Source organism: Stylophora pistillata, chromosome 8 (genome assembly GCF_964205215.1).
Source record: "Stylophora pistillata chromosome 8, jaStyPist1.2, whole genome shotgun sequence".
Taxonomy (NCBI): domain Eukaryota; kingdom Metazoa; phylum Cnidaria; class Anthozoa; order Scleractinia; family Pocilloporidae; genus Stylophora; species Stylophora pistillata.
Window position 1 is genome coordinate 25293066 of NC_142526.1, and position 13153 is coordinate 25306218.

Consider the following 13153-nt stretch of genomic DNA (forward strand, 5'->3'; position numbering starts at 1 on the left):
ACAGTCAGGACTTGACATTCATTAAAATAATAAACTACAAAGGCAGATGTCTTCTCTGTCTTTTGCTTCTCGCGTGCGAAACAAAAAGATGAAAGGAGGAACGTCTTCTTCTACAGGTCCGGGACACCATTAGGCATTAGCGTCCCTGCTCTAATAAACCTTAAGATGGTAAAAAATTCGTCAGTCTCAAATAGGCTTTTATAACAAGCTCTTAAAACTTTTAGAACTGTTACAGCGATAATAAAGAATATAACAGTGGTTACTTATTAAACTATTTTCAATCTCTTTCTCAGTTTGGTGTTTTAATTTTCGTACATTTTGACAAAAACCCACTTGGGGTGCCCGCCTGACGAAGGACTGATGTAGATACCAGGAGGGGTTGAGTATAATAGATACAGTGTTCGTTGTCCATAGGTTTGCCTTAGAGAATATACTGAAGGAAAGAATCGAGGGTTTATTTTACTCAGCGTCCCGCCTCCAAACACAATGGGGTGCTTCTTAGGCCTAAAAATTCCGAAATCTCGGTTTGAGGTCAAATGTCAGTTGAGGTAATTTTTCAGGAGTTTCCGTTGGGAAAATGTGAAGTACCTACGGAGGTACTCCTCTTTTTTTCCATTTGAAACTAAGCGGTGGAAAATTCCTTCCCGTTTAAAAATATCCTCTGTTTTCAGGTTAGAGAGCGACAAAACGCCTGATCGATAAATGGTACGTGCAATTACATTCTAGTTGGTCGGTCGAATTCGGAAAATCCCTTAACATTATGAAACAATTACACCAACCGGATTATTCCTATAAAAAGTAAACACCCAGGGTGTCCGCTTGGTACGAGGTCTCGCACACTTACCAGAAAATCAAAAATGACGGATGATGCTATTCCGTTTCCAGAGCACATCCTTCTCTCTTGGACCACTCTTAAATAAACAAAAACGGCCTTGAATCACGGCATGTGAAATTTAAGGATATAAACAAATATATTCCTAGTCATTTTGGCGTAGTAATCCAATAACCTATATTTACAATCATCACTGAAAAAATATAAACAACAATTACAAAATGACAATTTCTCCCTATTGGTTCATTCTCTTTTCTTATATTTAATTATATGTATATACATTTATTTACCTTAACACTTACTACATACTTACTCCCGTAACTTACATAGTGGTCAGTCAACCTCAAAAAACACTCGTCACTTTTGAAATAAGCTAAGTAATACACGCCATTTGATTGGAAATTTATTCATTTTAGTAATAAAGAAGCAGAGTTGTCCAATAGATCATTAACAAGAACATGTCGTCGTCGTAAATATTGCACATTGTAAGCTAAAGAGATTTCATTACTACTACAATATTATTGCAGTTATAAGCTATGAATAAATTAGTTTACCACATTAAAAGCTAAAAGATACGTGCAGTTGTCATACAAATTAAATACAAGAAAATTACTAGTAAGCTAAACAAGACATAATAATCAAATACAGGCAGAGCAGACTGGAAAGTAGAGAGCTGAGAGGAGAGAATTGTGATATACGGATGTGAGCGAAGTACTACAGTTCTAATATTCGATAATCATTGATATTGAATTTCAATATTAGTGAATGGGCGTCAACAGAATAGTCCTCAATCCCAAGTATAGCCTGTCAAAAGCAACTTGTGAATTTTCCTTTTAAATGCTCTTTTCGTGAGCTTACGCAGGTCAGGGTTTAGACAGTTCCATAACCTCGTACCAAACGCAGAGAAAGACCTAAATTTCACATGTAATCTAGAATGCTGTACATAAAAATTCTCTGTGGAAAAGTAACGCGTATTATATGCATGGACGTCAGATGAATTAATAAAAAGTTCACGAATATTCCTTGGCGTAGAGCTAGTAGAAACATCATGCATTTGGCGGAAACGGTTTCAAAATAGAGCATATTAATAGGTAAGATACTCGAAGTTATGAAAAGAGGGATAGCACAAGATATCATTTGCTGGAAAAGAAAATCAAACGGAGTGAACGCTTTTGTAAGGTGAGAATCTTTTTTAAATCACTCTGAGCTGCCTGACCCCAAGCAGCTATACCGTAAAGCGTGTAAGGAAAAATCAGCCGCGAACGGTAAATTTGAAGAAAGGTATTCAAAGGTACATGATGTCTAAGCCTAGCAATTATGCCGACTATTTTACTAATCTTCGAAGCAATATGATCAATATGAGGCCCCCAGGTTCTTGTCAATTAGTACACCCAAAAATTTTACATAATCTTTGCATTCAAGAAGTGTGAATCCATTGTTGTTCTTCTCCGGAAATTTGATACTTAGCTGATTCTTCTTTGTGCTGGCCTAAAAACGACAAAATTTGATTTCTTTACGTTAATGGTTAGTTTATTAGCATTAAGCCAGTCACAAACATTTTTTAGCTATTATTAACTACGGTTTCTAGGGATTTCAAGTCCTAGTCAGTATATAACAGGTTTGTGTCATCAGCAAACAGATAAAAGCCAAGTTTATTGCTACAAAGATAAATATCATTAATATAAATCAAGAAAAGTAAGGGGCCTAAAACAGACCATTGCGGAACTTCTGTTACCGAGTTTTTCTTAGATGAAATATGGTCATTATCAATATGCGTTGTTTGCGTTCGATTAGTCAAATACAACGAGAACTACTTATGTGCAACACCTCTTATCCCATAATGGTGCAATTTATCTAGTAAAATAGTGATTGACAGTATGAAATCGAGAAAAATACCACATGTGATCATTTTATTGTCCATATTAGTTTGTGCTGTATTCAATATGTCCAAAATTGCATGCCGAGTGGAAAATTTCTCTCTGAAGCCATACTGGGCTTCAAATAAAAGTTCATTATATTCGATTTATGATTTCAATCGGTTGTACATAATTTTTTCAAAAATTCTATTGAAGACGGAGAGTAGCGAAATAGGACAGTAGTTGCTAGGGTACTAGGGTCGGTCTCACCGTCGCTCTTGTATACCGGGTAACTTTTGCATGTTTTAGCTTAGAAAAATATTTTCCACTTTGGACAGAGAGGTTGATAAGCTCAGCTGGTGGTGAAGCGAGTATGCTCTTTGCACACTTCAAAACGCTGTTAGCTATATGGATAGAGCGCTGGACTGTTGTGCGTGAGATGGAGGGTTCGAGCCCCGGCCGGACCAACACTCAGGGTCTTAAAATAATTGAGAAGAATATGCTACCTTTCAATAACATCAAGAAATGGTTAGATATTCTAGTCTTCTCGGATAGGGACGAATAAATTGAGTTCCCATCTCCTGCAGGGTTAGGGGCAGGAGACGTTAATTTCCCATGCACGAGATTACTGTGATGGATGTCCTCCCCTGGGGTGGGTATGGGATGGGTGGGTAACAGGACCCCCTTTGATATCAGTGTTTACTACATTGAAGGGGCTACACTGTATAAATAATATATACTAAGCCTTGTTTGGTGGTAAAAGCGAGATTTCTAGTTCGATATATAATGAAATGACTGGTTCAAAGAAAAGGGAAGTGGCGAAATTGGTATTTGTTAAGTATTCGTTAAAGTGACAATTACTATCTTGTACATTTGCCGCTAACTTTTGGCCAACCATAGAAAAAAAATCGTTTAGCACGTTCGGCAATGCCGCCGGGTTACACGTCATTCCATTCCCGTTTAGTCGTTTAAGGCTAACAATGGGTTTTGATTTTCTTTTTTACAGTTCATTACGTTTTTGATTCCAATCAATGTTTTCTTCATATCGTTCATGTGTTGTGTGAAATATTTGTGATAATAGAGCTTTTTACTAAGACGAATTAGTAATGGTAATTGAACTAAGTGGTGTGCAATTTAGGCTGAAATCATACGCGTGATTTGAAATCACAAGTATGATTTCAGACCAAAATTGCAAGACACGAGGTTCAATTACCACTTTATTACATCCATTTTGAAATTGCCCAAATACACGACTTGGTCTATTCAAATATTTTACTGATGCAGTACTAAGCCGTTTTTAATTAATAAGTGGAACCGGAAACGCTTTTACATCTTATTTTGTATGCAAAACAGAAAGACTGACGTCATGTGTCAAAAACTCAGTCAAGCGCAAAATGATGCGATTTTGAGCAAAAAATGGTGCGATTCGTGAATAAATCGCACCAATTAGAGCTAATCAGATTACAGGGACCACCAGTGATTTCAAAATAGATGTAATAAGGGATGTAATTTTGTTTCGATAGAATTTGTATCTGTCAGTATCCCCTGAGGCGAATAGGGCGTTTTTAATTTTTATAGATCTAATTATCCCTTTGGAAATCTAGGGTTTTAAGGGTTGCTTGAATTTTCAGTGTAAAGGTGAGCTTTCGATTGAGCGTTGAAAACCAAAACCAAAGTAATCACAACAGCTGATCAGAGGAAAGGGAAATATCGCGGCCAGGGGCTACTGAGAACTCAAAGCTGCCTGAAGCGCGGGAAAACGCCGGTGACTATACTGCTATTGGTTTCGCTTTGCATCTGATTGGTTAAGTAAGTGGCACGAATTTTCCAGACCAGTCACAGAGCGAAGAAAAGCAAAACCAAATTAATCCTAGATTACTTTTGACACTCCAAATGAAAACTGCTCCTATCTATCCTATCAAATGGTAAAGGTATTTTAAGAACGCTGCATTTTCAGCTTATTAATCCTCTTCTTGTCCCCCCTTCGAAAAAAGAAATCCCATATACATTTTCCTGTTTCCAGGACAACCAGTTAGTGGTGAAAAGTGGCGAGCAAGAGGATGAGTGTGGGAGGAGGAATAACCTTCACTGAGTTTTGCTTGCTCCTTTTTCCAGTAAGAGAAAGACTGACTCGGGCTATGCATGCCTGTAGCCCTATACATGTCTTCTTTGTGCAAGTCCTTTATCTTTTCTACGTCCTAAGTATTAAGCCTCGTCCAATACTTGAATATGTCGTTTACTGTACAGCAAGCAAGTACGTATATTTCGCGTCAATTCACTTTGTCAAGGAGTTTCTATCCTTCATAAAGAGCATCCACTGATGCGAGAGATACCTTTGTTCCCCTTCCCCTTATAATTTAGTTTTATACTTCAACATGGATTCATGATGCCGCCACACATCCCCCAGAGTTTTTGGATTTTTTAATGGATTTTTCTTTTCCAGTGCACATATTTCAAAGGCTTGCCGCATTTGGAAGGCACATCTTGTGTGAGGCATCTTACCAACGGCTGTGCCAAGGCCAGGACATAACACACTGGTGATTTGATTCTGGGCGTTTTTTGCCGAGTCGTTGTGTTCCTTTACTGTCAAAAATAAGAACATATATGTTACTGGAAAAAAACGTTTATCCTGGCAATGATGATAGAGTTGAAGTGTTGGCCTAACTAAAGCCTACGCGAGGTTCTCTCATAAAAGTACGCTAAATGTCAGAGTTCAGGATCACCTTGGTACACTATGTTTTTTCCCCTTTCCACAATTCCATTTACACAAACAGCAAATGCCTGAAACAGGCTATCCTCGCTGAGGTCAAAGCACCATGTTCTTGAAGCAAGAAATGCTGTGAGAAAATTGCCTTACGTACTTCCCTTGTCTGGTGTATTATTTGCATTTCATTGTTTTCTAAATTGACTGCTGTTTGTTACCTACTATTCCAAACGAGAATTGTACCTAACAAGACAGTCAATTTTTCTTTATTTTTTTAGCATTTGTGATACTTCTTCCTGTTTTTGTTATTTTGGTAACTAGTCGTTTCACCTACGAGTCATTTCGCTAACGAGCAGTTCACTGACGTCATTTCGCTAACGACCAGTTCACTGACGTCATTTCGCTGACGTACCATAGGTCGCTTCCCTAATGTATTTGTCCATATTACAAATCGTTTAGTGATTCCATTGGCAAAACTTAATCAACTTCTAATCGACCGAAAAGTCGAAGGGGAGCTGGGTCGTCTCAATGCAAACTGAAAGTCGATTCGGTACATCGCCAAAGTCGATTCAACACAAAGTCTAATTGATAAAACTCAAGACATTTTGATGCAAAGTAAAGGATAGAATTGAAGGCTTTCATTCGTCTATGGAGTAATAAACCAAAGTGCACTTAAAAAGCGCCGGTATTAGCAAATATTATACATAACTTAAAAGAGATGATTGTGGAATAACCAAAAACGTTAGCAAACTGACCTGAGACGTTGGCGAAAAGACTTAAGACGTTGGTGAATAAAGGGGGCAAGTGTCTAAAGAAACCGTGGTGCTGCGTCGGTGGGGGGTAACAAGGTAATTTGGTCATATCAACTAAGTTGAAATTGTATACCGGCCATCGTAAAGAGTAAAAAAGCTGACGTTTCGAGCGTTAGCCCTTCGTTAGCTCTGACGAAAGGCTAACGCTCGAAACGTCAGCTTTTTAATTCTTTACGGTGTCCACTTTGCAATTTCAACTTGGTTGATATAGCCAAATTAAGATGTTGGTGAGCTGGTCGTTAGCGAAACGACCCATTGGCGAAACGACCGCAATTCTTGTTTTTGCTTTTTTTGTTGTAATAGTTTGTTACCGATTTTTAACAAATTACCAATTCTTACCCACAAATGTTTTTTAGCTTGCATCAACCTTTTTAGCTATTTCACAAGATTACACAGTAGTATAATGGTGGCAATTTGTGTAGTAAAACCTTGATTAATCTGCATGGGGAACACCCTTCAAGGAACTGCCATTCTATCTGGAGTAGCAGTACCCCCTTGTTCTGTTCCTTCACGATATTGAAACCAAGGTTGGTTCGGGTGGAGAGGGCCCGCGAGGGACCTCCAGATCACTTCAGGCTTTCAATTTTATGCTTACAAAGATATATAATGTCCATTTTACTAACCAGCTATTATGACTGCTCTGAATGCCAGATAAGCATTGACAGTATCAGTAACATTCATTGGTATTCTCATTGTTGGTGCGCTGATGAGGTACTTTATTAGTTTTCCTTCATTAAACTCAGGATTTTCAAACTTCTTTTTACTGTCATTTGAAGAGAGTGTCTCAATGATCACAGCTTGACCTACAGGTAGTTCACCATCATGGTTCTCTTTCAAAAATGCTTGGAGTCTGTGCTGCATTTGCCAGCCAAAGTGATTGCTGAAGACCTGAGGTTCACAACCACAAAATGGGCAATGATAATCAGGCAGGGTGAAAGGGTTTGGTCAAAGGGGAGTGTCTAGAGTGCTATTTGTTAGGAGAAAATAATAATTTATTACATTTATTAGATTTGGACACATCACTGCATGATGCTCACAATAAAGTTTCAGTTGTAGGTCAGAGGGAAGGGACCTTGAGTAGAAACTTTTCTTAGCAATGACAAACCTGTCTTGTGCACTATGTATGGGAAAGCTTCAATACTGTGTCACTTTTGTTTTGGTAATTTTTTGGATCATGTTTACTATAGGTACTCTTGACCCATATGTTGGTTGATATATCATTCGAGAGTAGGCTGATACTCCACTAATATGTCAGTTGACACTTGGTTGACATGCAGTCCACGCTCAAAAACCACCTCAGAGAGCAGCATGATATGGAGCCAGACATCACACAAAGTTTTAGAATCTTAAAGTCTCAGAACAAATTTGACTGTCTCATTTTTGAAATGTTTTTTATCAAAGAACTCAAACCAACACTAAAAAAACAGTGCAATTCAATTTGTGCCAAATTATTTGTTTAGAGTAGCTCTTCTTATTATTGGTCCATTGTTTTAACCACAGCATTTTTGCACTTTCTTACATATTTTATCGTATTGTAGCATTCGCCACATTTTTACCCATTTCAACTTTTTCTACATTTTTATGCTAATTTAGAAAACTTTTACTCACTTGAAAATGGCCTCGAAGAGGTCGAAACGTCGTACTTTGTTATCGCTCATTTTTATCTCGAAATCAATCACGAAGAAATTACTTATTGAAATCTTCCAAATTTTGCTTTTAAAATCTCCCTTGGACCTGCCCCAATAAGGTAATTATACATCTTGTCTTACCATGTCAATACCTCCATCCATGAATCCAAAACTGTTTGCTGGGGACACAATAGCATCTGCTGTAGGAGCCCCTTTGAAAATGTCTCCACAGGATATCTGCCAAAAATTAAGTCAAGAAACGTCACGTTTGAGAAAATTACAAAACATGTTGGGAAGTGTCATTCTTTCCATCAGTTTTAAGTATTTTACAATACTACGTACGCATATGTTGAGGAGAACAGGCTTGGTTTACGTGCAAGTTAATAGCACGCCATCTTTCAAAGAGTTTTGTATCGAATGAAATCACACCTTAACGGTATTGCTGTACGAAGCAAATTCTTCCTGCCATGCTTCAACCATTCCTGTGTTTATGTCCCTCAGAAGAAAAGTCACCTCCGAAATGTCCATGTTTCTTTAGGCGTTCTGAAAAGTAAGAATGGGCCGATACCGATATCAAATATCTGATGCCAGCTAACTATGATGCCAGCAGAGTTAATCTATTAACTCTGATGCCAGCAATACCGAGGTCGGATACCAGCTAAAGGTATCGATTCTTGCGATACTACACGCGCTTTAATCTCCCGTAACTAACCGCTGACGAGTAGCCGAAAATACTCCGGGCTCGAGATTCACATTGGTGCATCCTCGGAGACCCAGGGGCGGTGGGTCGATTTCAAGTTAGGGCATAACTTGAAATCGACTCAGCCTCTGGGTCTCCGAGGATGACATTGGTAAAGATCGGTAAAGACTTGTTTCCGTCTTTCAAAGTGCCCTTGGACGTGAGGTGCATGCCTGGGAATGAAATTAAATCACTGGAATATAATATTAGAGCCCAACTACCGACGATTTGCGACTCCGAACGTTCCCTCTTCTTGCTGTGCACAAATTTTAAGTCTACTTCGTGTGTGTTTTGAGTCAAGAGAAAACATCTGGCTTAGTAAACATCACATCCAGCATAGTTCTGTCGCTTAAGGTTTATTTTCGCCGATTAACAAAGAAATCAAAGACATGAAACCTCAATGGCGGTTTCAGCTATGGAAACGAGTAGCTGCACGACGGATTTGCTTTGTTTCCATATCTCAAACCGCCCTTGTGCCCTTCCAAAATCGGTTTCCGGTTCCGATATTGAAAAAATGTTTCGCGCTCTTTTTCAAATTCGCCAGAAAAGAATAATCTGATGTCTTAGTTTCTTTAATGGAGTATATTTGGGCAATGGCAAGCGATGCAGATGTTGCATATTATTTATCGGAAATTTTCGATGTACATTTATTCAGCAAGTCTGGCTACGTCTACCAATCTTAAAATATCATGTATTACATAACAGTTATCTCTGAGAAAGTTATGGCTACCGCTAGTTTATTCTGGATTCCAAAAGCTTTTGCGTGAGTCTGTTTCTCATTGGAAATCTTGAAGTACAAGCTGCAAAAATATACTTTGTCACTAACAGTATCACTTGTGCCTCTCATTTCTTTACTGACTGAACACTCTCTCAGGAAGCCTATTTAAAAGTTTTTGAAAGTCAAAGTAGAGTAGTTCTATGGTGACCGGAAGACTTGACTTAAATACAAGTGGAATGTTCAGCTTCCATTTTCAAAGCTTTACTTTATTGGAGGTCTTGCATTACCAAGACTTGTTAGATTCTACAGCCCAGGGTGGTATGTCAACACACTTAAGGTGCCACCAGTCATTGTAGTGGTGACATTGCACATAGGCGTCACCAGTAGGAGGAGTAGGGGAGGGGATATGATTGATCTGGTGCGTAGCAGAAAATTCAGTGGTAAACAATAAAGACAATAGAGTGTTTATGTCTCGGAACTATCGGTCCGATAGTTGCCCCTTGGAAATTTGATGTTCTTAAATCTGGCATATTTGTTTTAAGAACATCAAATTTCCGCAGGGCAACTATCAGTTGATAGTTCATCGAGAGAAACACTCTATTGTTTAAATATCCTCCGATGAGACATAGAAGAGGTATAGAACAAAACTTTGACCTACCCAAACCCTCTATAGAATGAAGCAATTTCCAAAGCAGCACTTTGAGGAGTTCCACTCTGCTCTGAATTTTCTACTTGAGGAGATGTATTGATATGTTAACACCAATTCTTGTCTTTTTCAACTTGTTTACTCCTAGTACCCCAAAGTAAGTGTTTTAAATTATTTAAATATTCCTTTTTGGATTTTAGTGTTCCTTGCATAAGTACAACTTACAACCAATAACATATGAATTAGAACAAGAACAAACGACACTTGAATAAAGTATTTACATACTATTTACTTGTCAATGATTATTTCTTGTTTTATTTCTGCTAAAATGAAGATGGGTGTTGTTAATCACCCCCTCCTCCCCCCCCCCAAAAAAAAAATTGAAAAATTTGTGGGAAATTTTATCATGATTAATGATTACTGAGTAACCCATACCTGCAGTTTCATTTCTTTTCTCTTTTGTTTCCAAGCTTTCTACCTGTCTTTTCCATTTCGATAGTTAAAAACTTTTTGCCCCAAAACAAAATATGGTATGCCATCAAATTTCAACTTTTGGTCTTCACACATGACTTTGTGAGTTGTAGCTGATGGGTTTAACACAGAACTATAACTTTGCGTCTGCAAACAAGTGATTTTGTCATTGGGTATTCTTATCACTCATAATGTGAATTCTAACCCAGTCTTGTAAAGATCATATTAGAGAGTTTGTTGAAACATATACTATTCAATCTCTGTTAAGCCCACCGGGGATTATGGAATTTCAGGCCTCATTGATAGGGGGTTTATTTGAAGGGGAGTAATACAGAGGGGAGGAGCATGGAGGAGAGGGGGGTGGGCACTTCAATTGTAATCTATAAAAACTAGCAATTCATCTTAAAATATATCTTCTTTTGCTAAAAGAAAATTTAAATATAACAGATTGATTGGTGATGTATTGTGCTGTTCCTTCTCCCAGTGCCTTTACAGAACTAGACCAACTGAGGATTTAGTTGGTCCCCTTTTATAGTAAACAGATGGGAGAATAACACAGAATTTGGCTTATTTGCACAGTCATACTAACCGATACTCCCAAAGTTGTCATCCACCACCCAAAGAGTGAACAATGAGTTTGTACACAACTCCCATTCTTTGACAATTTCGTCGATCTTGTAAGATTGGTAAACGTAGCCGGACTTGCTGGATAAATTGAAAATTTCCAATAAATGAGATGCAACATCTGCATCGCTTGCCATTGCCCAAATATACTCCACTAAAGAAACTAAGATATCAGACTATTCTTTTCTGGTGAATTTGAAAAAGAGCAAGAAACATTTTTTCAATACCAGAACTGGAAACCGATTTGGAAGGGCACAAGGGTGGTTTGAGATATGGAAACAAAGCAAATCCGTTGTGCAGCTACTCGTTTCCATAGCTGAAACCGCCCTTGAGGTTTCATGTCTTTGATTTCTTTGTTAATCCGCGAAGATAAACCTTAAGCGACAGAACTATACTGGATGTGATGTTTACTAAGCCAGATGTTTTCTCTTGACTCAAAACACACACGAAGTAGACTTAAAATTTGTGCACAGCAAGAACAGGGAATGTTTGGAGTCATAAATCATCGGTAGTTGGGCTCTAATTATATTCCAGTGATTCCATTCCCAGGCACCTCACGTCCAAGGGCACTTTGAGATATGGAAACAAGTCTTTACCATGCACATTTTGTGATTTTATGAGCAATCGAGCAATGTAGGATTGCTGCAGTGTACGAAAATGAAGACCCTGCATTAGCAAAAAGAATTGCTTACATTTTTAACGCGAGCTTTCCAGCAGAGAAGGCTTAACAACCATCAGAATTAATTTTAGTTATGAAATACAGTACAGTAGACGTTTTAGGGACTGGTCATTATTTATCGGGAGGGGGGCTGGTGCAATGTAAAATATGCCACGCTTAATTTTTGCTGAGCGCCCCTTTTACTTTAACATGATTTTTGCTGACCCTTTCCCTCCCATCCCCCCTTGTCCTTGGGCATGCATGAAACAAAAAGTATCTATTTCTCAAGTCACCATGTCGAACTGATAGACATTCTATTTAAAGTTACCTTAAATTTGGATTTGAGTTGCTCTTTGCCCAGACCGTGTGTAGACAATTGTCGTATATTGACATTAAAGTTCTCGGTGCTCTCAATCATTTCTTCTTCTTCAGTCGACTCCTCTTCTTCTTCAGAGCTTGAAATACCAATCTCTGCAAGGACACAGTCTTTTTCCTCTGAGTCGTCTTCTGATTCACTACTGAGTGAATCAGAAGACGACTGATTGTTGCTCTTCCCATCCTCCTCTCTCTCTATGCGTTTAGCAAGTTCTTGGATGATACTTTCTCTAATTGCTTCCAGCTTTGCCTTCTTTGTTCCATATTTTTTTAAGGTTATGATGGTTATGTATAAAGCTATTTTAATAGGCTGTATTTGTTGATGGCACCCAGATGCAGCTTTTGACATTTTTCTGGGCAAAACGTTTGCATATTTTTTAATGGCCCCCCTTTTAAGCCATGCATAAAAAATGGTGGCCCTCCCTATTTGCACCAGTCCCCCCCCTCCCGATAAACAATGACCAGTCCCTTATTTATTGACAGAACCTAAGTCATTTACTGTTCAGAACGCGTTCTTTGTTATTCTGTCACGCAATGCTAACTATAAATCAAAGGCGGCTAGCGTTCGAATTCTGCCTGCTGTTTTAGAATAATATGTGTGGTAAGTTTACCCGAGGTAACCCTCCAGAATATCAACACCAACTTGGCTCGCATAGCGAAACAGAAGTTACAGACAAGACGGGCCAGTAGTACTGGCAGTATAATAATGGGAAGAAACGCGTGAAGTGTAAACTATTACATTACTAAGCGTTGTTGCTGTTTAATGTGTGTTTAACTTGTAATTTATACGGTTTTCTGTTCGTTTACGAAAACGAAGACCGGGTCTTAGGTCTTAGGTCTTCGTTTTCGATGGTGTTCGTTTTCGTAACACCCGTATCGATATACATACATACATACATACATACATACATACAAGAAGAATAGAACTTCGAAGAAAAAGAAAAAAGTAAATATCGTACTTGTTATCGTATCGATTCGAAAAAGCCGTATTAGTCCATCCTTACTGAAAAGCAACAGCAGTTGAAGATTTCCTTATACTGATTGCTTTCATAATTAAATAGTTTACCCTGTAGTCTGTTCGTGGCGGTAT

General features: G+C 38.3%; 1 protein-coding gene across 5 annotated transcripts; it reads right to left on the minus strand.

The window, feature by feature from the left end:
* Window positions 1-2466: 2466 nt before the first annotated feature.
* On the minus strand, window positions 2467-13151 carry LOC111333932 (uncharacterized). Of its 5 annotated transcripts, none has more exons than XM_022939599.2 (6): window positions 10996-11111; window positions 9948-10017; window positions 8262-8375; window positions 7974-8069; window positions 6828-7092; window positions 2467-5271 (listed from the first exon to the last, which is right to left on the minus strand). In XM_022939599.2, the coding sequence occupies exons 3-6, from the start codon at window positions 8358-8360 to the stop codon at window positions 5039-5041; spliced, it is 693 nt and encodes a 230-aa protein (XP_022795334.1). In that variant the 5' UTR covers window positions 8361-8375; window positions 9948-10017; window positions 10996-11111; the 3' UTR covers window positions 2467-5038. The 5 variants fall into 5 exon arrangements, with proteins under 5 accessions (XP_022795334.1, XP_088587044.1, XP_022795342.1 ...); XM_088730918.1 differs by lacking the exon at window positions 10996-11111 and adding an exon at window positions 10371-10415; XM_022939607.2 differs by lacking the exons at window positions 9948-10017; window positions 10996-11111 and adding an exon at window positions 13068-13151.
* Between the last annotated feature and the right edge of the window lie 2 nt (window positions 13152-13153).